This window comes from Lycorma delicatula, chromosome 3, assembly GCF_047948215.1.
Source record: "Lycorma delicatula isolate Av1 chromosome 3, ASM4794821v1, whole genome shotgun sequence".
Taxonomy (NCBI): Eukaryota; Metazoa; Arthropoda; class Insecta; order Hemiptera; family Fulgoridae; genus Lycorma; species Lycorma delicatula.
Genome location: NC_134457.1, coordinates 61,650,354 through 61,676,565, shown reverse-complemented (window position 1 = coordinate 61,676,565; position 26,212 = coordinate 61,650,354). Strand labels below are relative to the sequence as shown.

At 30.3% G+C, this 26,212-nt stretch overlaps 2 protein-coding genes across 2 annotated transcripts in view; both read right to left on the bottom strand.

Moving 5' to 3' along the window:
• The window catches only part of ChAT (Choline acetyltransferase), a 212,786-nt gene extending 187,794 nt beyond the window's left edge, over positions 1-24,992 (bottom strand). Inside the window, exon 1 of the mRNA XM_075359890.1 lies at positions 24,818-24,992. The gene's annotated coding sequence lies outside the window, so the exon portion shown is untranslated. The remainder of the gene's footprint in view (positions 1-24,817) is intronic.
• Positions 7,742-9,921, bottom strand: VAChT (Vesicular acetylcholine transporter). The gene has a single exon (XM_075358879.1). It carries the CDS (start codon positions 9,760-9,762, stop codon positions 7,864-7,866), a length of 1,899 nt encoding a protein of 632 aa, XP_075214994.1. The 5' UTR covers positions 9,763-9,921; the 3' UTR covers positions 7,742-7,863.
• Positions 24,993-26,212: the final 1,220 nt, after the last annotated feature.

The following is a 26,212-nucleotide window of genomic DNA, read 5'->3' as shown; positions in this document are numbered from 1 at the left end:
TTTTTGCGGCACAGAAGTATTAAGTGATATGATTTATTAATAATAAAGGAGCAACAACGACTATATACTTATACAATATCTATTATTATTATTTGTAATAAAGTAATATAGAATACTAGTCATTGCCTGATCCTAACATATGCCTTCGGACCTGTTACTATTGCAACAAGATACTTTAAATGGTGAGATTAATTTTATATTAATTATTTGAAACAATTCACCAAGAACTATATATTATCACCATAGTTATTTTATGCTATCAAGGTCAAATTGTAGAAAATACTTTTCTTACGTTCGGCTTCTTTTTATCATAGTGCGTTTTATCTAACGTTAAAATTTATCATAATTTATGTTATTTAACGAGATATTAACACATATATATTAACTTTATCACTTTAAAAGTTGTTCAAGAAAGAAATGAAATTAGAAATTATGTACTCGACTAATTGAGGAAGTTTATAATCTATCATCGAAAGATGACAACATTGAAACGACAATGAACATCGAATGCGGTAACGGATACAGATAGACTACAGTGGCGGCTAAAGCTACAATAGTTGTATAAATAACAACGACACGACGAGAGACCTATTCTGTGATCGCCACCGTCATAACGGAGGATCGATCACAACGGCGCGAGATGTCGCGTCGCTGGAGGGAAAAGTGATAGGACGTGTTACCTGAGTACTTAATACAGTCTGATAAATATTACAGAAAGTAATTAGTAAAAGTGCACATTAGAGTTATATAATTATGTAAAACTATACAATAATATTGACATTCACATTTAGATCGCTAAACACACCAATGAGATCTCGCTACACACGTATAGAAATAATCACACAAACACGACGCATACATTCTTTTATATTTATATATATGTACTTATGTTGTTATGTTCTTGCCAAAAATATGGTAAAAAATTTTAAAGACCGTGCATTCGACCCGATATAATTAATATAATCATAAAAAACAAACTAAAAAACTGCAAACAACCTTAACAAAATAAAAACCATAAACATCCTACTAATTATACAGTTACTGGTTATCTAATTATATTGTAACTGTTGAAATTTGGTTCGTAATTTCAATTTAATGGAATAATCTGGTTTGTATTTTTATGAAGATAGTTAATAATATTTTATCTCCCTCATAAACATTTAATTACACTTATATAATTAAATACTTTTTTCAACCTTAATGTTGTCGTTTAATAAACGAACTGCTTACTTATAAGCGTACATTAGCGAGTTTTTATATTAATTTTTTTATTCTTTAACGGTTTCAATATTTGAAATTTGCTATTTATTAAGATATCTTAAACATCATCGAAGATATAAACTCACTGTCATATTTTTATAAATAATTAAAACATTTTATCAGTTGTTTAGAAATATTCATTTTTTTACGAAAAAATTATTTGTTAGTTTCTATAGTTAATACTGCTTACCTTTTTTGGCTTCATTCTTTTATCACTTATTGACGGGTTTAGGAACCACTCACTCCATTGTTAAAACCTAGTGTACTTACTTGTGGATACAGTAAGTTTTGACAATGAAGTGGTTCCTAAACCAGTCAACAAGTGATAAAATAATGAAGCTAAGAAAGTTAAGCGGTATTAAACATATTAGCAAAAAGAATAATAGTAATTATTATCTTAACAACACAATATATTCTGTTACTTCTATATGTGATACGCCTAGTAGGCAGTGTTTTACGTAGAAAGAAATAATGGAATGGTAAAAAAGTAATGTGTAAGTCGAAAAGAATGTTTATTTTTTGCCAGTTTATAACATTTATTTAAATAATTATTAAGAATTAGTGTAATACAAATATGGACTGCATTACGAGGGCGCTTTATTATTGTGTATTTAATTTTATCATTATCATTGTTTCTCTTTTGAACAGAATTGAAGGGAAAATATTTTGGTTTTTGAAGAAATAATAATTTTCAACTGGTTGTAAGCGAAAATTTGTTAACTATGATCGAATAATTTTTTGAAAGATAAATAACAGTAAGGGATATTTATATGCTGGAAAGAATACTAGATTTCATAATTTTTATATATAGTAATTAGAAAAAGACGGTATAGGAAGATCTACTCGTCTGAAAATCTCGTACTCTATTTCGATTAAATAAAAATATTAATTGGTATGAGTAAATTATTTCAGAATTCTTAAAAAAATTGTTTATTGTATCTCAGATTAATTATTTTTAAAATATCACTATTTCTGTATGTAAAAAAAATTTAAGTTTTAGACGTAATCTGTCCTACAGTATTATTGCATGAAAAACAGATATAATAAAAAATAAATACCATATATTGATATAGACAATATGTATGGTTTTCTGTTAGAAAAACAGTAACATTTATTAATCGATTCCTTCTTCACGTATTCCTCGTATAATAATTAAAAGTAAAAGAGACTGTAAATAAAATTATTTAGAAGGTAAATTTTATTACAGTTCTCTTTAAAATATTCATTTAAATTTAGTTTCTCTCTATCAAAGGGAGTCTGTATATTAGGTACGTATCACATCGTATGCATCAGTTGGCGTATGCATTAAAAGAGATTAGTGGTGCTAACAAATTTTTTCCTATAACCAGGTGGTATCGGTAACATCAGTATTTTTTTTCCTCATGTAATTCCTTTCAGGTTTAAAATCAAACATTCAATGGAAGTAAATTTACCTAATCATATTACCGATGGTATTTTATAAAAAAAATAAAGACTTATATTATTCATAAAATAATAAAAATACGAATTTTTATAAAATTAAAAAAAGTACAAAATAAACATATATTATGTTTTACTTTTTAAATGATTAAACTATAGAAAGGAAACATATTTAATTATTATTACCTGTTACACACACTTACACACGTACAAACACTTACATCATCATTCTCGCTAAGCCTCACGAATATATCTTAACTACTATAAAAAAATTAAAGTACGCAAGAATGCAGAAAGTGCCAGGTGCCAACCCACTGTCATTTTAAATTTCAGTAAATGTCCATAAAAGTATAAAGAATGTTCGTTTAATGTAATATGACATAAACAACTTCCTAGACTGAATAAGAGACATCGTTTACTCGTATGAAAAGTAGACTTAAAAACTGGATTTTACCTATAACCGTGCTACTAATCGCTGTTATACGAAACCTGTACAATATTGCTAATTAATACTAGGTTTAGAAGTTTAGGATACAACGATCGGTTCCTTTTTTCCCCGAAGCATGCACTACTAAGAATAACGATTGATGCATTACTCTAGCTAAAATGATAAAATTGACTAGTCTTAAATATCCACTGATCATTAATTTACTAACTGATTAGCAGTATGATTCAAAGATAGATTTTACGTGTCAAACTTGTTGAAGTCACTTTGTGATTTTCGTACAAATCTTTCTACACTTTTGTGAATTTCAAGAGCCGATTTGTAATGTATTCGAATTATTGAACTTTATACAACATCTGGACTTGTTTTGTTCAGTAGCATTTTTAGTTTTGCTAACATTAATGTTAATACCAAGATTAACATTACTACACTAAACTGTTTAAATTTTAATATATAATTAGTTCAATGTGCGTTCAACAAGGCTTTTAATATCAATTGATTGGGTACACTATAAAAAGTACAATCAGGTGTTTCTAGCCGCTGTCGTAAGAATACTAGTTAGATATAAACAACCACTAACTTTGAACTTCTAAAACTTAAAAAAAAATAAATTAATACCGAAAAAACTTTTAAGCTTTATTTATTCTAACTTAATCGATTCTTAAGAGTTACTTGTAACTTAGGTCGCGGTAATCTAATCGCTGCAAGAAAAAGTACGTCTTCTGTAACGAAAAGTCTTCTGTAAAGTTTTTACAAAACTTACTTTACCACGTTAATACGTTGATCTGAGAGGCTTTCAGATAGCTTTTTATCTTCTATGCTGTGTAGAAAATATATAGTTAAGCAATGGATGTACCCACTCGCTGCCGGAAATTAGAAGTCAATCATGTCTCTAGACATGACCGACTTCCTCTGATCTCCCGCCATGAAGAAACTCCCTCTTATCTCCGCCATGTAGAACCCCGTTAAAAATCTCAGTTTATTATTAATAACAAACATTTTTCTTAAGAGTATAAATTTTAAAAGATAATAATTGAAAATTCATGCTTTGTTTTACTTATATTTGAATAAATTAAACCGATTGAAATTTATTTTAAAAAATATATCGCTGTGTATATTAAAAAATATGTTTATCAATTTTTTTTTATACTGTATCTTATTTAGGAAGTTGAAATTATTAATAGAAATTTTCGTTTTTAATATTTCTGTACATAGAACTCAGTAAAAAAATTCGACAGATGGATTATGGGTATCACATTTAAATGTATATTAATATTATATATATGCATGTAACATAAATATATACATACATATATATACGTATACTCGCATACAACACGTACATACGCACAACTTGCTTCCATATTTCACTCACTTAACTTAGTAGCTAATATAATGATAAAATATATTACATTATTATAATTATGTATTTACAAATTAAAGCCACTTGTTACAGGGGCTTTATAAATTGATATGTATTTTTAACTTGGTTGTTTATTTCCTTAAATCTAACATCAATGACTTATCTATAATATTTAATATTTACCATAATCAACAAGATATAGCCTAGACTTTATATATATATTTTTGTGTGTATGTGTGTCTGTGTGTGCGTGTGCTCGCAAGAAAGATTAATCTTCATTAAAACTGTGAAATTCACATTAAGTAATTCATATTTAATAAAATATAAAAAGCAGTTCCAGATAAAATAAAAATATAGAAATAAACATTAAGTATAGATTAAGATTTAATATTTGCGTTTTTGATTTAACAGAAAACTTTTGTTTGTGTAATTTTTTCATTGATTTAAATAAAACTAATTGCGAAAAAAAAGGATTATTTCTATTTAAACATGTTTTCATTATATTGAATACTTCGTAAAAGTAATATTTCGTTTTTGGTTTTGTTTAATAATTTAAATGTTCCATAAAAGTAAAATGAAATTTTGTAATTCATATGAAGTTTGGATTTTACCTGGACCAGATAAATAAGAATCGAGATTCAAGTATGATTTCCAAAATTTTTCACGATATGTATATAACTCGATTTATAAAAACTTAATAAAAATAACTAAGGTGGTTTCAAATATAAACGTTGAAAGTTATTAAATAATACTTGTATAACCATGAAAATTTGAGCTTTATTAAGAATGCCTTATTTACTCATAATTTTTTTTAAGCTGAAAGCAGTTTTTAGGATATACTTAGAATTCATTTATGAAAATTTGATGTAAAAGACAATCTTATTCTTCGAGCTATGTATGGGGATGTTACTACAGTCATATGTAAATACGATTCGTAATCTCTTTTTTTATAAATTCGGATAGTTTATGTACTTTGATAAAAATAAAAAAAGGCATAAATTATTAAAATTCTGTTGTTTTGATATCTAAGTTGTAAATTTTCTGCAAAAAAAAATACATAAAAAATGAATCAAAATATATTTTTTTTTTATATTTGAGGACTACGAAAAATAAAAACTACGGGGTTAGAACTTTTTATCTTAGTGCAAAGTTCGAAAAATTTGGCCAGTGTCTTATTTTAAAGCTCGTGTTTTTAGAAAATAATAATAATAATAATAATAATAATAATAATAATAATAATAATAATAATAATAATAATAATAATAATAATAATAATAATAATAATAATAATAATAATAATAATAATAATAATAATAATAATAATAATAATAATAATAATAATAATAATAATAATAATAATAATAATAATAATAATAATAATAATAATAATAATAATAATAATAATAATAATAATAATAATAATAATAATAATAATAATAATAATAATAATAATAATAATAATAATAATAATAATAATAATAATACACAATCAGTGTATTATATTTATTATAGGAAAAAATTGTATCTGAATTTAATCCTTTTTTGCAGGTTAACTCGCTAAGGATAACATAGCGAGTACAATATCTAATAAAAAACGTTTTCCTTCTCAGGATTCTAGTGTTTTTTGAGTGTAAGGGCTAAGTTTAATCCTTCTAGTACAAGATTTCAAAAATTCTAGTCGTATTAAAGAGTAGTCAGTTCCGTTCGTTCCAGAGGCACAATGAAATAACAAAATCCTGATGTCAGCAAGAAAGTAATGAAGGAAATTTAGGGTTATGTAATTTTTTTCTGTGATAATATATGCGGAGAATTGAGAATAGTTATACCGACACTATATTAATTTAAGAAGAAAGAATGGAAACGTATCTTTCTGCGAGCTTATAGTCTGATTAAAAAAACAATCTAACGTTCAACCATTAAAATCTTACATGCATACAAACGACACTGTCCAACTACCTAAAACATGAACTTAGACGATTTAAGTAAGACATAGCACGATATTAACATAATTTTCATTTGTATTAATATTTTGTTATTTTAAGAAAGTAATACGATACTAGTATTTAATTAATTTTTTGACAGTTTCGAATCATTAGACAATTTAAACTGTGCTGTCTAACTTCGCAAACAGAATTTTTTTTATTTCATTACCATTTCTCTGACATCTTCAGTTAGTGGCGGCGGGTGAAATTTTTATTACCGAATAAATAATTACTTTCCTGAAAATATTTATCAGAGAGAGAATCAAAGAAATCATGATGCAACGTTTGGTTAGCTATCCTTTTTGTAATCATGCCATGTGCTGCTAGAATATTTGTTGAGAAAATGATCTATTAATTGGGGTTAGGCCACTTCCACGTTTTTCTCTTACGTTTATCTTAGTATCAAGATATTCTCTGCAATATCAAATATTCAAATATTACAGATACAATACCGTTATTGGAATACATTATCCAGTATTTTTATAAGTTTTACATTGTTATAAATGAGAATATTTAATTTTAACACTCACGAACATAAATAAGTACACTCGCCCACACACAAAAAAAGGAATTAGTATTATTAATGCCCTAAGAGTAATACTTCTACAGTTGCTATTTCAACTAGAACGGCCGTTTATTATTTCTAATACATACGTGTTATATTTCATTCATTTACAGATTTGTTTTATTATATTTTTATATATACAAAATTAAATTCATTACTGAATAATTTTAATTATCTAATGATAAAATATTATTTTTTCATTAGATTATTACTATTACTTAAAACAATACTACATTTTTTTTTGTTGCACCACTTATAGTGCGGAAGTAGTTATTATTTAATCATCAATAATTATAATATATACATATTTAAAATATATAAATACACCTATTATAAATATTCCGCACTCTCACTTACAAATCTATACACTGTCGTACATATTACACATTTAAAAATAATCTATACAATTTGTAACACATCTGAAATACTCAATTTTTTTTACAATATATAACGTACTTCTTAATTTAATATTGTTTTTTTTTTTTACCAGTAACACGAAAAATAATTATCAGGTATGATATAATATTTGTTATTATTATGATATGAACAACACCGTGTAATCAGTATTTACAATAAAAATAATTGTAATTATTATTGTAATTTATATTAAATAAATACAATGGCTATAATCATTTAAATAAGTCTGAAATTTTATTTTTCTATAAATTAATAATAATAATAATATACTTCTAACTAATCTTACCACATTTACTATAATTATTTCTTTTTGTGTTTTTTTTTTTAATTTTAAAATCTCTGGTTTTTGTTTTATTACAATGGCAAATATAATTAAAATTAATTTAACTTATTTTTTGTTCTGTAATTGTTTTTAGTAGCCTAAATTTTGTCGGAAGGGGTTTTTATCGGCTGTTCCTGCTTGCTCAGGTTCAGCCCTTCTGAATGGATTAGTATCGGCTGCCGTTGGTTGCCTGTCAGCCGATTGTTGTGGTTCCACGTATTGACCTTGCCGCTGGTACATTTGTTGACTTTGTTGATATGCTTGTTGTGGCTGTTGTTGATACCTGTAAGAGTGTTGTTGTTGTTGTTGCGGCTGTTGCTGTTGTTGTGATTGTTGTTGATACTGGTCATACTGTTGCTGTTGGTACTGGTAATCTGTTCGGTAGCCGTTTTCTGCAGTTTGAGTTGTTTGCCTATCGATGTCGGTTTCCTCCGTAAGACCGTTCTGCCGATATCCGTTTTCTTGCTCCTGATATTTTGTGTATTCTAGATGGTTTTTGAAGTCACCTTGCACGGGTTGTTGATCGTGCATTGTGTACGTCTGATATTGCTTATCAGGCGGGTCCGACATTAATATATTAGCTTCGTTTTCAAACGGTTTAAAATCATATATGTGCCTCAGGTATACGAGTACTGGAGCATATAATAAGTTCGAAAATGCAATGCCTATGTTTAATGCTGTGAAGCCAATGGCTTCAACCACTCCACCGGCAATTATTGGTCCGACGGCGTACGCCAACGAATAAGATATATCCGCTATCGCGTAGATGCTTCCGTAAACAGAGACATATCTGACGTCGACTAGGTAACCTAAAGTCGGAAGCAAGGCTGTATCGATCAGCGCTATCCCGAAGCAAATACCGCATATTGGTATCATCAGCACCTTGTAAGATGTGGAGAACGGTATTATGAAACAACACAGTCCTTCCAACGAAAGGCCGCCTGCAGCCATTAGCCACTGGTACTGAGGATAACGCTTTGCCATTTTAACCGTCAACACTACACCGATGACGTGTGGAAAGAATGCCGGTAACCATATCATTCCGATCTTCCAGTTGTCAGTGGTGAGGTTATCTTCCATCCAAAGAGATATAGTAGGCTCCAGGAACGCCAACGCGACGTTAGACATCATCAACGCTCCGGCGCATACGGCTATGTACGGGTCCATAAACAGCTTCCATATCGGTACACCACTGCCTTTGCTGCTATCATAGTTTCTGGCATCTTTTAACTGCTCTTTAAAAGGTTTCATGACCAAAAGAAGCATGAATCCGTCAGCTAGCGACACAAAAGCCAAAATCAAAAAGGGCACTTCTTTCCCGGCGAATTGATACAAAGCTCCTCCGAAAGGCGGCGCTACTAGACAACCAAAACTAATAAAAGCAAGGGCGATTCCTAACGCCTTGGATCTTTCATTTTCCTCAGTAAAACGATCGGCAATCATAGCAAGCCCAGACGTATCGGCAAACGCAGATCCTACACCTTGTAAACTTCTCGCGAAGAATAAGACTCCGTAACTCCGACCGCATGCAAACACAGCGGTCGATAGAAACATAATGCTGAGGCCAACCATCATCGGGATGTCGTAGCCTATTCTGTCAATCAGAGCTCCTGAAAAGGGGTTGACCATGAGTTGGACGATGGCTTTGGAAGCAAAAAGAATTCCGGTCGCAGAGTCCTGGCCGTGGTGATCATGGTGCCTAGGTTTTCCTTGAAGGCTGAGATTGTGGGCAAGTCTCGCTTCTTCCTCTCCCCACGCTCCGATGTACCGCAGGTAATCCGGAATTATAGGCACTATCACCATGTACAACATATTATCCAGTAACAGAGCTATAGAAACGATAACCAGAACCAGTTTTCGCTGTGATTTCGGCTCCTGTAGCTTGTCCCATAATATATCTTTTACTTCTTTCACCTCCAAGTTCACCACTGGAACGGTGAGTACACCAAAAAAGTCCCAACATGCAGTTAACGGATTGAACGTCGTCATGGTGTTTTAAAGGCTGTCACTCACAATAACGGAAACGATGTCACTAGACCAGCGGAGCGACGCTGCCGGGTAGCACCTGGAGTCCGGCCTTGCCCCGTCGGGCGATGTCCTGGTTGTGGGTCTCGGGTCGGTAGCCGTTGTACCTCGTACCGTCTCTGCCAGCCATGATCACAAACCTTTAAAAGATACAAAACAAAAACCCATTAATCGATTTTTTACTTGTTACTGACGAGATTTTCTTTGGAAAACGTGCATTTTCCAAAGAATATTAAAAAAAAGTTACTACCGCAATTTACAAAGAAAGAACAAAAGAGAAGCGTTATTGTATCTCATCAAAAGGTGTGAGATCATGGTAGCTATTTCGTTTCTTTCAAAAACGCATACTTAATGAAAAGAACAAAGGAACTAGAAAGGTCAGTGAAAGGTTAGTATAAGGAATCTGAAATAAAAGATATTATCTACAAAATGATCGAATACTACTCTACATGTTAAAAACAAGACATTAAGAAAATAATGACGTTAAAATTATGGAATTTAATAAGATTTTCCAATAAGCTTTTTCCATATACGGGGCTAAAATCGTAATATTGTTAAAAGTAATTCTTAGGTACGTTTTTTTTAAATTCTGTATGGCAATCCTTGAATTTAAAAAATTGAACTTATTGTTTTAATACGTGTGAAAATATATTCTAGGCCTAAGCCTCTTATCGTGATAAAAATGTTCACTTTGTATTTGAATTAAATTGTAAAAATATGAACTATATTTATTTATTAATCTTATTTAATAACAGATTAATGATGAGGTTATATTAATTGTACGAGTGCTAAATAACACCTATGAAGTTTGTAATTTCTTATGTTTATGCAAAATTTTGTCTCTTTTTCATCAATTTTTACTTTACTATTATCCTACAGATAATTTCTTAGATTTTAATAATTTACTTTTTGTAATATGTTCTTAACAGGTCACTTAACGTCAAAGTTTCAGAGGAAATTTAAACGTTAAATATTTTTCGTGTATTTGAATAATTTTGTGATTAATTTCCATTTATACACAACTATTTTCTGAAGAAATCTATGAAGTAATGTTTGTTTCTCTTAAAGTTTATTTTTTGAGAACATTTCTTTGTCCGTACGCTCATATTTTCATGCACTGTTGAAATCAAAATCATACTTAGTAATTAAGATACCATAACGTTTCTGAAATAAGAAAATTTATTTTTTCAACCAAAATATTAATTTTTTTTTCTTTCTTCGACTGATATTCTTTGGATACATGAATATCATTTATAAGGTTTAGTGGATATATGAATACTAACTGATATAAAACGAGATATACTTGCATTGAAAAAAAAATACCTCTTAGCTCATGTGAATTTTAGGTATTATTTATAATAAAAACTCAGTTTTTTTTTTAGCTACTTGCTAAAATCTATTGTTTGATTTTTTAATCTTTAATTAATATAAATTTTTAATTTACTAAAAACCAAATTGAAATACCGCATAAAAAATATTTGTAAGAAAACTTGTAAATTATAAAACTATTTAAAGGTATAGTTTTGAGGTATAGAATTATGATATTTACGATAAGATTTCATTAATAACTTTGCGATTCTTCAGTTAAAGGTGTGCAAAAAATGTTAATTTGATTAAGTCTGAAAACATCTGTCTCTGACTTTTTTTGTCGGTATTTTTTTTTTTTTTTTTACTGTAATCACAACTAAAATATTTGGATTTTTTTTTTGCTAAAATTATTTTTCTAAACATTTTTAAAAAATATATTTCATTTTAAAAGGTTCATTTTCAAATGTTCTGAAGTTACCTTGGTTATTGAAATATTCATTAAGCTGATGAAATTTATAATAAAAACTAACGGACATATATATTTTTGTTTTCAGATTTAAAACATTCTAGCCAACTACGAGTGCTTTACTTCCTGAATATTCAATAAAATTATTTTTTTATGGGAAGTTGGAAGTAAAGCCAGCCTTTAATAATTCTCTAATTATTATTCTAGTCTATGGGCTTATACATTGTGCCTATCGGCTTTACTCTAAATAAAAAAAAATATATCTTACAAGACGTTTTTTCAGGTGGATAAAATCTTAAAATAGATGTTATTTACCTTAAGAATATAGCAATGTTTGCTTTGAAAGTTTTGTTTGAATGAACAGGGGTTGCTAGGCAACCAAAATAGAGAGTGTATGTGTGACCAAATTTTAAACCAGTTACTATCGATCTGTCGGTTCATTTTCTACCACCTTGGGTCCAGTTTTTAAACGCAATCGATTGTTTTTAAAGATATATATTTATAATATTTATTAAATTTAGTTTTTTTTCAAATTCATCATCGTTTTTGTTATGAAAAAACCGTTTAAAAATAAAAATAATATTACTACTTGTAAAATGGTATTAGTAATTTGTCTTTACACAGACACGCCATTCGAACAAAGATTAGCATTGCCTTTGATTTGCGATAAAGCCATCGTTTAAATACGTTTGAGTAATTTTTTTTAACTATATTTATGTTTCTCATGAAATTAGGCTGTTAGGGCTCAATTAATGGTATAGTTTCAGAATAAGATAACCTGAAACCGAAAAAAACTAATAATAGATGTGATAAATTCAAATAATAATATATTTATTATACATATTAGTGAGGTTTGTACATGAATATAGCTTATCTCTAATTCGCTATTTATACACACCAGATCGCATCCTTACAAAATATAATTTTTTGCAAAATAACTATAAGTAGGAGATTTAGTTTTAAGTATGAGAAAACATTAACATTAAATACCAGAAAAAGGAAATACTCGTATGTCATATAACTAAGTTATGCTGATTTACCATTCATGATTGCTGAAATAATGAAATTCATACCAAATCTTTGCCTAAATAAAAAACTTAATTTATATTATTTTTAGAGGTTATAACCTTTGTTTTGCTTACATTTGGATATTATTTTTGCTTCAGAATCACCTCATAAGGTAATTGTGTCGGGCTTTGATAAGTTACATTAATGATGTTGTGGAAAGATTTTTCGATTTAAAAACAAAATCATATGTATTTTATAATAGTTATTTTTAAAAATAACTATGATCACTTTCTACTAACAGTGAATTAAATATTTGATACAGAGTGAGTGCATCACACATTCTACTCGTGAAAATAATGGAAAAAGTTTTTGTAAACACATATGTCCTAAAATGCCTCGTTTGTGAGTTACACCTAGTGAAAGATTTCGCTCGGATTTCAGCTACCCTGGTAAAATGAGGTCGTACTGAAATATTTAGGACTTAATTAAGAGGCAGAATTAGTGGTTCCTTAGGTTTTTTCATTTGAAAAATCAAATAAAATAGGTTTCAGAACCGTATCTGAAGTAGTTTTTGATCTGGAGTGAAGCCCAATAATTTGGGATGAAAACCCCTATTTTTGTGTTAGACGTACAATAACTTTTTTAAATGAGTAATAAACGTATAAAACTTAAAAAAAAATAGTAGAGAATTTAATTTTGCATAAAATGGTAAGATAAGCTGATTAAGACAAAATAAATTTAGTAAATTTGGAAACATTACAGTATACCAAGGTGCATTCTACGTACCAGTTTATAATAAACAATAAAAAAATGACCAGCCTTTACAACATATTTCATGGCACGTTTCTGTAGTGATTTTGTCGCTCTTTTTAGTTCTTCAGGGCTGTCCTTAAGTTGCTCATTTAATGTGGACAATTAATTCCTCTCGAGAATGTTTTTGTACGAATATACAATATTTTCATTCATTTTCAGACGCAAAAATCTAAAGGTATTAGATCAGGCGATCTTGATGGCGATGAATATAAGTTTAAGAGTATGACTTAAGTGAGTGGAAACCGCAGAAGAGAATGGGGGTGCGTGTCGTCGTGCTGGAAGGATACTTTGGTTCTCAGCACTAGAAGAACATCTTCAACATCTGCGGAAATTCTTCTTGAAGATAGCTAATAGACCTCACCAATTAAGCGGCCACGTAATTTGAATGTTCCAAACAGCTGACTGTGAAGAAGACCGAACCATACATTGACGCTAAATCGGTGTTGAAAATTGCCTTCCTCCGTTTCTTGGAGATTTACTTCTGCCCATATATGCTTAATTTATTAGTTTTCACCCCAAATTTCTCAAAAAAAACTGCTGCAAATACTGTTCTGGGATCAATTTTATTAGATATTTCAGATCAAAAGCCATAAGCAGACCCTAACTATGCCTCTTATTTTACGTCCTACAAATTTCAGTACGACATTATTCACCAAGGTAGCTGAAATTCGAGAAAAATCTTTCATTAGCCGTAACTCGCAAACGAAGCATTTTAGGACATATATGTTTATATGAACGTTTTCTATTATTTTCACAACTAGGATAGGTTACGAAAGTCCCTGGAGAACTTCGTGATACACTCTGTTTATTCTAACTGGAAAAATCCCAGCTCGTTATTGATGAATATTTCAGTTATGTTTTCCTTTCTTGTTTTTCTGTTTAGCCTCGGTCATTTAGATTTCGGTCATTCAGAGGATGAATGAGTATGCCTCCGATAACTACCGTTTAGATAATACTTCAGAGGATGAATGAGGATGATGTGTATGAATGCAAATGAAGCGTGGTTATGGGCAGTCTCAGGTCGACCATTCCTAAGATGCGTTTAATTGAAACCTAACCACCAAAGAACACCGGTATCCACGATTTAGTATTCAAATACATATAAAAGTAACTGCCTTTACTAGGATTTGAACCTTAGAACTCTCGACTTCGAAATCAGATGATTTGCGATGACCATCCATTATTGACATCCACTGAGGTTTACCACTTACGAGTTTTAATTTTGCTTTGATACATTTTTCATGCATATATCAATAATAAAGTCTTTCTAAAAGTTTTATACGCTCAAGATCATCATAAACATCTGGTATTTTACCTGGTACCTTAGGAGACTGCTGCTCCATCCATCGCTAACCCAATCCTTCTCCTTCGTTCCTTTGTAGTTTTCTTTCTTCACCTATTAATTTCATCCTTCTTCTTCCTCACTTCCATTCTCTTTCTGTTTACGCGTCGAATGCAGTTGTCAAGAATTTACTTCCTCTTACCACACTACTTTCCTTTTATTTTTTAATGAACTTTTCGCACAGAGTTCTTTCTTGTTTAACCCTGTTCATTACTTCCTCAATTCTTAATTTATCCATTCATCTTACTTTCCTCATTCTTCTCCATATCACTATCTCAAAAGCCTCAATCCAGTCCCTTTCCTTCTTCCTCATCGTCCATGCTTCATTTTCATACAAAAAGAGACTTCATGCATAACATTTGTCAAACCTCTTCCTTAATTCGAAGTCCAGACTTTTACTACGTACTAATTTCCTCTTCTTACTGCAGGCTTTCTTTGACATTGATATATTTCCTTTTATTTCATTTGTTCTCTTCCAGTCCTCTGTCACAATAATTGTCAAATATCTATAATCTTCTCTTTTTTCTATTCCTCCTTCACTTGTCCTTAATACTAAATCTCCTTCCGTTGTTTACTTCTATTAGTTTAGTTTCCTACATTTATTTTCATTCCATACTCTTTCATTTCTTCTTCCAGGGTAGTTAAAATACTTTGAAGTACGTGTTAGAATTATTGTATCTCAACAAATATTATGCAATTTATTTTTGTTCTCGTTTGTTTTTTCTCTTTCTTTAATACATTCCTTATAATATCATTCATATCGAATAGTATTAGTTCAAACGTTGTGAGGTCATGTTGGCCTCACAACGTATGACCTTAATCTTACCTTTGTTCATTGTATTTATTATTCTTTAATTTGTTCAAATTTTGCTTTATGTAGTTTTAAAACTAAAAATGTATTTTATATTTAAAATATATTTTTATTATAAGTATTATAAAACACTTGAATAAACACAAACACAATAGTTGGTTTTTAAGGTTTGAGTTAAAAATTCGATATGGAAGTTTCATTAATTAATTTCAGTTTTAGTTCTTAGTAATGTAAACGTGACACTAATTTATTAAATTCTGTATCAATTTCATTATTTGATTATTTTGACTGCGTCTAATATTACAGTCATTAATTCATTTTGCACATTAAAAAGTAAGAAAAAAAAAGAATAATCAAGCTTGCGAAATAATGAGCCAGGATAGTAAGTATACAGTTTGGAACTGATGTATTAAAAAATATTTGTAATTAAAAAACTGTACATTTTGCAATAAATTAATAAAATTATCGTTTTTCTGTAAGTCTCCTGAATTATAACTGTGAAAATATGAAATCAACAAAATTTGATACGAGAATATCATTCTTAATTTTGCAAAAAATAAATTACTTGGTTGATCGAAAATTAACAATCTTTAATGAATACAACAAATTAAATGTTAATAAAAAAAATCTGATGTGGACAACACATAACTTTCTTGTACTACTATTAAATTACGTATACACATTTAAAAAAAATGAAAAGTACATAAAATGTTATTTCATTAATAACGTTCATGTAAACACGAACTTTATTTATACAATAATAATAATACAAAAATTAAGAACGTGTGCACAAATTTAGATCAGAAGAATTATATCAAACCAAAGAGTGATTAAATGATTGCCAACAAAAAACAAATAAACGAAGTATGATCAACTACGAATTAGAGAGAGTATTGTCCGACAATATCACAGGAATAATGAACTAAAAGAAAATAATTTTTTGCAATTTATTAAAGATGAAATCTGATCGAACCGATGTGCCTCATAGATCCAAACATTTCATTAGTTAAAATTTCATTTGGCTATAACTCTGGAACCAATTGAAATAAGTGACTTATGATATATCGTTTAAAGGCTCTCAATGAGGGCTTATTATTGCAGTTAAGAAAAAGTCCAAAATCCAAATTTTTTTTGATCTGGTTTTTTTGGACGCTTTTTGCTCAGTGGATTGCAGTCAAAAGGGAGGTGCGCAACCATATGTTACAACAGTCCAAAATCCAAAATCTCAACATCCTACGGCTAATCATTTTTGAGTTATACGAGATACGTATGTACATACATACTTACAGAAGTCACGCCGAAACTAGTCAAAATGGATTCAAGGATGGTCAAAATGGATATTTCCGTTAAAATCTGAAATTTCTTAAAATCAAAGTTTTTCGCGATTACAATACTTCCTTTACTCGCAAAAAGGAAGTAAAGATAGCCGTTTAAAAAAAATCTAAGGTTGAAAAATTAGTTTTTTCTGTTTAGCCTCCGGTACCACCGTTAGGTGGTCGATCAGAGGATGAATGAGGATGATATTTATGAATGTGAATGAAGTGTAGACTTGTACATCCCAGCCTCCGTAGGGGAAGACATCCACCTTGTGATGATTCCCGTCGCCACACCACCCCACCGTTTCTAGCCTAGCACTGATAGACGTTAACGGGAGTCGTCTTTTAGACCATCAACTGATTACACCTCACAGTAATAAGCCAGGCTCGGTTGGGATGTCACCGATGTAAATGCCTCGGTAAACATTTACATCAGTGATTTTTTAACTCAACTTTCGCTGCAGGCCTCATACGGACATTTTCAATGTCCTGTGTAGTCTTGTACAGTCTCAGGTTGACTACTCCTGAGAAGTGTGGCTAATTGAAAGCCAACTACCCCGTGAAATATTAGTTAAATTTAAAAAACCCTACGCCGTTTTGACTTTCTATGTTTTAATGAAAATTGAAAACTTTTATCTTGAAGTTAGTTTTGAAGATATTGAAATAAAATTTAATAATTGAATGGTTGCATTTTATTATTATTATTATTATTATTATTATTATTACTATTTTACTTTATTTGAATTATTTTAAATAACTGACAGTAACAGTATTTTTTTTTTTATTTCCTAGTAAAAAAAAATGTATAGTTTTCCAAAATTTTGTTTATCAAAAACTTTATACGTGCATATATAAGAGTTTATTAATTTATACCAACTTTATATTTCTTTGAGAATGATGGTTAAACAATTAGTTATTTATTAATGTGAAAAGGATTCATATCAAGAGCTGAGTACTTAATGAAATATGCCGATCTACGTCATTACGATTATTTATTTATACATACTACTTCATTTCTTCACCCTGCGGCAAGAATAACTGACCATGACTTTGACAATGCGTGTATTTAGCAAAGTTTCTTATACTTATAGTGTACAGCGCCGTTTAAATTAAATACAGGCTACCGATGCAATTGTACCAATTTTTTTTAATATTTATTCTTCTGCTCCCCTGGACCGGCTCAACAATCAAGTATTACTCAGCCCAGGGGAGTGTCCTTGAGACTCTAATGAGCCTCCCCAGCTACCGGCAGTACGTCCAGCATGACAGGTCGGCTCACCGGTTCCGGATCTTTTCCTTATTCTTATATTGCCTCTGCCTCTAACCGCTAAGGTCAGGGACACCGGGCGCGGCTATGCCGTTCCTGGGCCGTGCCTTAGCAGCCGGGTCTCGGTCTTTTTTTTTCTGTTTGTACCTATTGAAAAGCGTTAGTTGATAGCTAACGCTTTTCTGTAACTGAGCATATTCTGTACTGTGATTGTCACTTAAAAAGTTGTTACTTAACAATGGTTGTGTTTGAAAATCCTTTTCAAAAATTAAGATAAAGATGCTATCAGCTAATTTAATTATGTGTTATGTTTAATTTAATGTTTAATATGTGCTAATTTAATTTTTTTTATGTTTTCTATCGTTGTTTTATTATACACAGCAGTTATTTTGGTTAAAAAAGTAATTTAAAAAATAAAATGACCTGTTACAAATAAAACATAAATTGTTTGACGATGTAAAGCTTACAAACTTTTGAACTTTAACATTAAAGTGAAGAAATTAATTTATTTCCAAACTGCAACTTAATAGTAAAATTTCGCGGTGTGCTTTGAAATACTAATGCATTTGTAATTATGTCATCGATTTTGTAATAAAATTAATTAATTCTGTAGTTATAATCCTAAGTGTTTATTTTTTTAAATAAACCATAACGCTTATTGTTTGATGATAAATTAATTTAGTTAGGATTGATTATGACCTTGTGCTTTTGTGCCTATATACATTTATAAAAAAAAAAACGGTTCTATATATTTAATTTTTATTAAAAGGCTTTTTGTAAATGGTGACTATCTGATTAATGATTTGGATTTACTTGATTGATTTTATTCATTATTTTAGTGATTTTTATTATTATTACTCAGTAATTTAAAAACATACATGTGGTATATTTATCTTTGGGTAATAAGAATGTAAAAATTCTTTTGATGAAAATTTGTCTCATTCTGGTCTTGTAACTGAATGAAACCATATTACGATTTTAAGTATGCCATATTACAACCATATTACAATATATTTATTGTAATCATATTACAATATCTCTTACCTGATATCATATTGACCAACTTTATTATAGATTGCCTTTATCAAAACACGCAAACCCTTAAGCCTACGGCATATAAATCGAACAAAATTAAATATAATACTACACCTTTCTAAACAGATTAGAATGAGATTCGGCTTTATCTCAGAATACATAGTAACTGAATTTGACTGATTCATTTGATATTTCGAAACTTTCGGATATTTTATGGAGGATTATTGAATCGAGAAACTATACGCATTTCTGTTCCTTGTTCTTTATTATATTCCTGGATCACCAGGACGCTATTATTAACGAGAATCCTACAACATAACTGTAATCGTAAGCTAATATTTGAGGAGCTGATAACGTTAAAATATAATGATTTTAGCCTGGCCTCGAACTATCAATTTTTCGTCCCGTAAGTCCACACTTTAATTCTTTATCCCATCTCAACACACAAAGTAACAGCTGTTCGGTGAGATAATTACAATTAATAGACCGATTTTTTTACACGGTTATAAACGGGAGTTTTAAGTTTTTTTACATGAATCATTTAGCATTACAACATTAATTGATTTTTCTGAGTAATCGATAAAATATTAAATGTGTTCTCTTTTATAAAAGGTCCAGCAAACTTTTAATTGAGTTTTAATCAAGAAAATTCGTTAAGAATCAGTGTTTCCATAAAACCGGTGTATACCGGTCTTATTCGCTATAAATAGGACGCAAGTAGAAAAACAATCGGAAAGAGGAATCCTCTACTCGGTCCGAGAAGGGGAATAATACGGCGTGGAGTAATTCAGTTTACAAGCATCTCCGGTCGGCGTGTTTTCCTTTCCCCCTTACCTTCGCTGACTCACTCGTTTAACATCGGCTCGTGTTAGTTCTATCTACCCCATGTACGTCCCCACACCACCTCCCCGGAGAATGACATATCCTACAAAGCCCTTTGACGAAACAAAAACCTACTCGTTGTGTATTTCACTCGCACTATTGTCCGTTTCTCCTGACCACCCGTGCAGCTCATTTCCGAAACTAATAATAACACTGGATCCTTTTTCAACAACCTCTCCTGTTCCGAACACCTGTCGTTATTTACACCGATTTGATGAAATTAATACGACCCCGATTAACCTTCTATCTATGAAACCACTTATACATTTATATACTTCTTGTGATAAATGAGTAAGAGATAACAAATGTAATTCAAAATTACATATTTTATTATGAAGATAAAACAGTCATTCTTTCAATAGGTATATCGATTTATTTACCTAAGCTGCAGTCTAAATACTAAAACGCACTAAAAACAGATTAATTAATATTTGATCTTGCATTTAAGTTGGAGAGGTAATATTTATTTCATAAAACTTTGATATTTAAGCGAGCACTGGGAGAGTTTTAGACAATTGAACCAATATTACTGCATAGTCATCGCTTGTGAAGACAAAAAATAATACCCATAACATTTCATGATTTTGTTACGTTTCAACTGTTCTATAAATTATGTTTATGTATATTATATAGACTATCTGTGGCACTGGCCTAGATTACTTAGCTAAGTAAAAAATTTTCTGAGCTGTACAAAACTTCCAGTTACCTATAGGAACTAGAAATAAAGATTTGAGTTTCTTCTTAAAATAATTTCTTATCTTTCTTATTAAATGCTTCAAAACTTAGCTTTTAATTCCAAGGAAAAAGTGATAACGACCTTCAGTTTCTTTATTGTCCTCAAAGTGATCCTGTGAAGAAGTGGAGTAGTTACTAGTTAAGCAAACATTTACATTCAGTTTAGTGCAAAAAAAAAACAATTTAATTTTTTAACAATTAACAATTTAATTTTTTGCCTTATTATATGTTAATAAGGCAGTTAAATTATTAACATTTTTTCGTTTAAAGATTATGCATTTCAATAAACATTTTCATTATATAAATTAATACTTAAAAAAAAAAAAATTAATTAAATACACAATTAAAGAACCCCACTTTCTCACATTTTAGTCGATATTTATTGAAACCGTATGATTTCTATTGGTGTAACTCTCTCAATCAAACTCAATTAAAGGATTTCATGAATATTAATCTATATTTCATCGAAACAGAATGATACCGTTGGTTGCGTATTTGTTGTTAGTGGCAGAACCTATATGTTTGGTCTTTTTAATATTACAAGTGAATTTACTGTTGAACTGTACGCTATCAATAAGCCTTTGAATATTATTAACTCACAATACCGCCACATCCTTATTTGTAGTAACTTGAGCAGTGCTCTCCGAGCTTAAGAAGATTTGTATTCTAAACATCCTCTCGTTACCGAGATCTATAATACAATCGCTGAGTTGAACCACCTCAACACAAGTGAGTTTCTGGTGGCTCCCTCACGTGGGAATTCCGGATAATGAACGTGCAGATTCCGCCGCTAAAGACGCTTGTAGTCAACCGTCCTTCACCGTTCGTATTACTACATCTGATTTTATTAATTGTGTAAAACACTATTCGTACAAAGTGGTAAGATGACTGGACCGCTACAGTCGATAACAAACTTCGATTTATCAAAGATATTGTATCGCATGGTACTCCTCATGCAGAAAAGTTTGCCGAGAGGAAGTGGTTCTCTGCCGATTGCGGTTGGGATATACGAGAGTTACTCATTTTCAAAAGGTCAGGAGAAAACGCTCCATTACGCATACGATGCGACAACCACTTGACTGTGCGCCACATCCTTGTTGATTGCGTAAGTTACACGGCTTTGCATCTTAAATATAAATTGCCTAGAAACATTCGACGAATCCTGGGTAACGATAAGGAAATTTTGAACCGGGTGTTGTATTTGTTAAGGCTGTCCGTTTATAGTTGGATATTTAATTTACTGTAGTTATATCGACTCTTCATGCTAACTGCCGTGTAGCAGTTGGACGTTTTATTATTCTAATTAAGACGTAAAATGTAATATTTGTTTGTTTATTGCAGAAAGTTTGTCGTGTCCAGGCGATTATAACGCCGAAGCGATTTTTGCCCAGAAAAAACTAAAAAAAGAGTTAATTAAAATGGTATTAGAAATTTTTGTTTTACAAAACTGTCAGGAACCTATTATTACTTGTAAAACATAGAAAAAAGAGTTAGTGGTATAATATACCTCACTTGATTGTTTTCAGTCAATTCTGGATTTACGGTTTGGAAAATATAAAAAAATTGTCATTTTATTTTTTCAGACCTTTATGTAATCACTGCTATAAAGCAATAGAGTAAATTCATTTGATACCTACCGGATGAAAATCATTAGACGTTAAAGAATTTTGGACAGTAACGAACTCTTATGTTAGTGTAGTATTAATGAAAAAAATGTTTCAGTTCATTCGTTTATGGACATGACTACCGGATTCGAATGATTGGATTTTATTATAATCTTTAAATTTAGAAATACAGACACTAATATATTTTGAGATCGGCATGTATTAATTCATTACCATAGCAGTAAAACTTTTTCTTTTAAAAAAGAAAAGCTGTTTTATTTTATTTTATATTTAAATACAAAGTGTTTTCATGAAACGACCTGATGAATAAATCTGATACTAATTTATAAGCCTTAATATAAGGGCGATGTGGTGATGGCAGAAAGACACTTTCTCTTTCCTTAAATTCCCCGATAAAATATAGTCTTTCTGTAATAGAATTCGTGCAATTTTCAGCGACTTTATATTAATTCAAATAATGGCCTCAGAAAACTCTTAAAATGTACATTTATTCTCTCTTTAATACATTGTTCTAGGCTTGCCTAATTAGAGACTTCACGTCATATTTGTGGTTTTTTGAAAATAGTCTGATTCATTCACGATTGCAGGCTTGTATTCCACACCTAGGATAACAGAAACATAAAATCTGTTTATATCAAATAAGATATTTTACTTAAAAAAATGACACAAAACAATGACGATATTCAGTTAATCATTTTAGAATCATAAAAAAATGTGCCTTCATTCACTTCATTTCTTTTGTACCTTATGTAAGATGTATAAAAGTACTTATGTTAAAATTTGATTATGCACTTAGAAAAATGTTTAATAGCTTCTATTATGCAATCAATAAAGATTTAACAATATTTGGTATATGCAGTTAGTTTCAAAACCCAATGAATCTTTTCGAAATAACTATAAATGTAAAAATGATAATATTTGTAGTTGCACAAAATAAAAGGAGATACCCACAAGCATAATTGAAATGTACATGGGAATAAATCATAAATGATTGTATTGACTCGCAATGATTTTATTTATTATTAATAATAAATAAAATCAGTAATGACGTTATAACAAAGCAGCTAGAGAGCACTTATCCTCCTTTCGCTTGGTGAGTCATAAAAATGGTAAATATTATTATTATTATTAATGTTGTGTTTAAAATTTTGTATTTAGAAAGCACAATTATAGTGATTTTAGAATCCGTCACAATTTAGGAGTCACTAAAATATTTAGGTTAATCGATTTTTGGATGACTTACTTTACAACGCTCTAATACGTAAATGTCTTTTTTCTTAAATTATTTATCAGTATAACCTTGAAATGATATTGTTTCATACTGTTTCGATTAAAATATTTGAAATCAGAGCTGCAGTTAGAAGAATTTATACCAGAATCTGATTTTTGTATTAATTTTCATAACGCTAAGCTACTTTTTATATCTTACTATCCGTATGAAAGTTTTTATAGATAAAAACCGTTTCAAAGGCTGTTAAATGTGTTAATTCTGTTTACGATAACCAGATGACATGGACTTATATAAAACAAATTGTAATTTAAATTAAATTACAGTCCGCAGATTTAAATTTAAATTAAAGTACTGTTACTATTAGTTGTGAATTTTAGCGTTTGAAATACAAACGGAGTTAGATTTTTAAAAAATTCCTTTTTTATAAAAATTTTTAAAGTTTTTTTTATAATCCAAAAACAGAAATTAACTCGTTAGTCTTGTACATGCTGCTTTAGCTTATGCTGCTTTATTAATTACGTAAGTATTATTTGATCTTATTGTCAGTGTATTTGGTTTTCAAAGAGTATTCTTAACTACGAGGACAGAGAAAGATTTCTTCGAGCTACATAATGCCTTTAACGAGCGGCAAGTGCCTTTGACTACGGATTATAACTTAATTAAAGCGACTATATTTTATAAAAAACTTCATTATTATCTATACTTGATAAGTCTATTTCTTTTGAAATCTACGTTTAATAATAAAGAAAAATTCTTTAATTAATCGTTGTATCTTGTTCGTTAACCAGTATAAAGTTACATTAACATGTTAAGTATGAAATTGTATATGTAAAAAACCTAAACGGATTACAGAGTGAGTTTTTTAAACTTTATTTAAATTCATAAACACATTTTTTGAAGAGTTGATCGACTTATCTAACAAAAAAAGGAAGTTGTTTAACTAAGATTTGGAGTTAAGTTTCCTTTTTGTGGTTAGGATAGATTCTTATAATTATTTTCACAGAATCGTGTTTTATTCTTAATTTTTTTGATATCGGTGTATTTATTATTCCGTTATAGCTATTTGAATTTACATTTCAATTTTAATATTCTCTTTACCGTTAACACTTTTCTTCGTTAAAACAAATAGATTACAAACTTCTTTAATCTAATACCGTACTTATGTATGTAAATAGCTTACCTGAATCGGGTAGGGCCGGCCCCAAGCGTGAGAGGTAGCCGAGAACCCTTTGTGATGATGAAGACGAGTACAGACCGCCCAGAACTCCCTGGACCCGGTCCCTGATTCCACCCTCTTGCGCCGTGCTGTCTGCCTTGTTTTCCCACCGGCTTATCCTGCTTTCGACTGCGGCTCTCCTTCGTCAGTACGTTCGTGTTCGTTTTACTGTAGCGCTCGCAATTATACACTCCGATAAACACCGAAACCGATTACCGTGTCAATATTAAGAATTAACGATACCAATAATTTTTAATTTTACTAGCTTCTTTTCTACCCTCCCGTTGATATTTCTAGTTTAAACGATGAGCCGCTGCCAGCGGTCGATGGAAAGAAGCGGAATCGCCCCTTATTATCGCACCGCTCCGCTCCCCGGTGCTTGAATGTCGAGCAAGTTGCCTAAACGGCCGATGGAAGGGGCGTTCTCGTCTTCTGTTCTCCCACTGCCGACGACGGCTGCGCACGCTGATTCCGCGACGCCCATCGGAATACGCAAGCGCTACTTTATTCGCGAATACCATTGGATGAAATTCGACACACGTCATCTTAACCCTTCTCACCCCCAACCACCAACAAACTCTAACCGTTTTGTCGACCGATCAGGAACGGTATCTCGGAACGGGACAAAAGTTAACCCGGGAATTATTGAGACGTAGCATCGTGATGTCACGGTGTCACTTAATTTTTTATTTATTTATATCGTCATATCATCAAGATAAAAACTGCATTAATTGTATTACGAGGTTATTAATACGACATTTTATTTTTAATTAAAAAAAGGGAGAAAGATGTACGTTTAAAATGAATATAGATTTACTGTGTTTAATAATAAAATGGTCATTATACTCGGTTTATATTTGAATATTCTTTAATGTTATTAATATACAATTCCTATTAATATTTTTATTGTAACAAGGTTATTGCTGGATAGTCTCATTCTATTTTTTAGGTAAAAGTATAAAATAACCAAATAGGGTAGTATTGACCGCCTATCATTTATTTATTATTAACAGCTTCGTCACAAATATCGCATTTGCAGGCGCATTATCAGTTATAAAGTTTAATTTAAAGGATAGTAAAGTAACTGAAAAATATTAATTCGTTCAAAAAAATTAACTAAATAAAAAAGGCTAGATTTCACAAGCTTCAAAGGCGTTAGTGCATGATAATCACCTTAATTTCCAACTAATGACGTATATTTTGAATATATTACATTATATTACCTGCTTTAAAATTTGGTTGTTTGAAATTTAACGTAGGCATTATTCTTTAAATATGATACTAATGGTCCCTTGCTACTCGTTACTATTACATAGTAATAACGTTACTATTACAAAGTAATGTTATATGTTTAAAAAA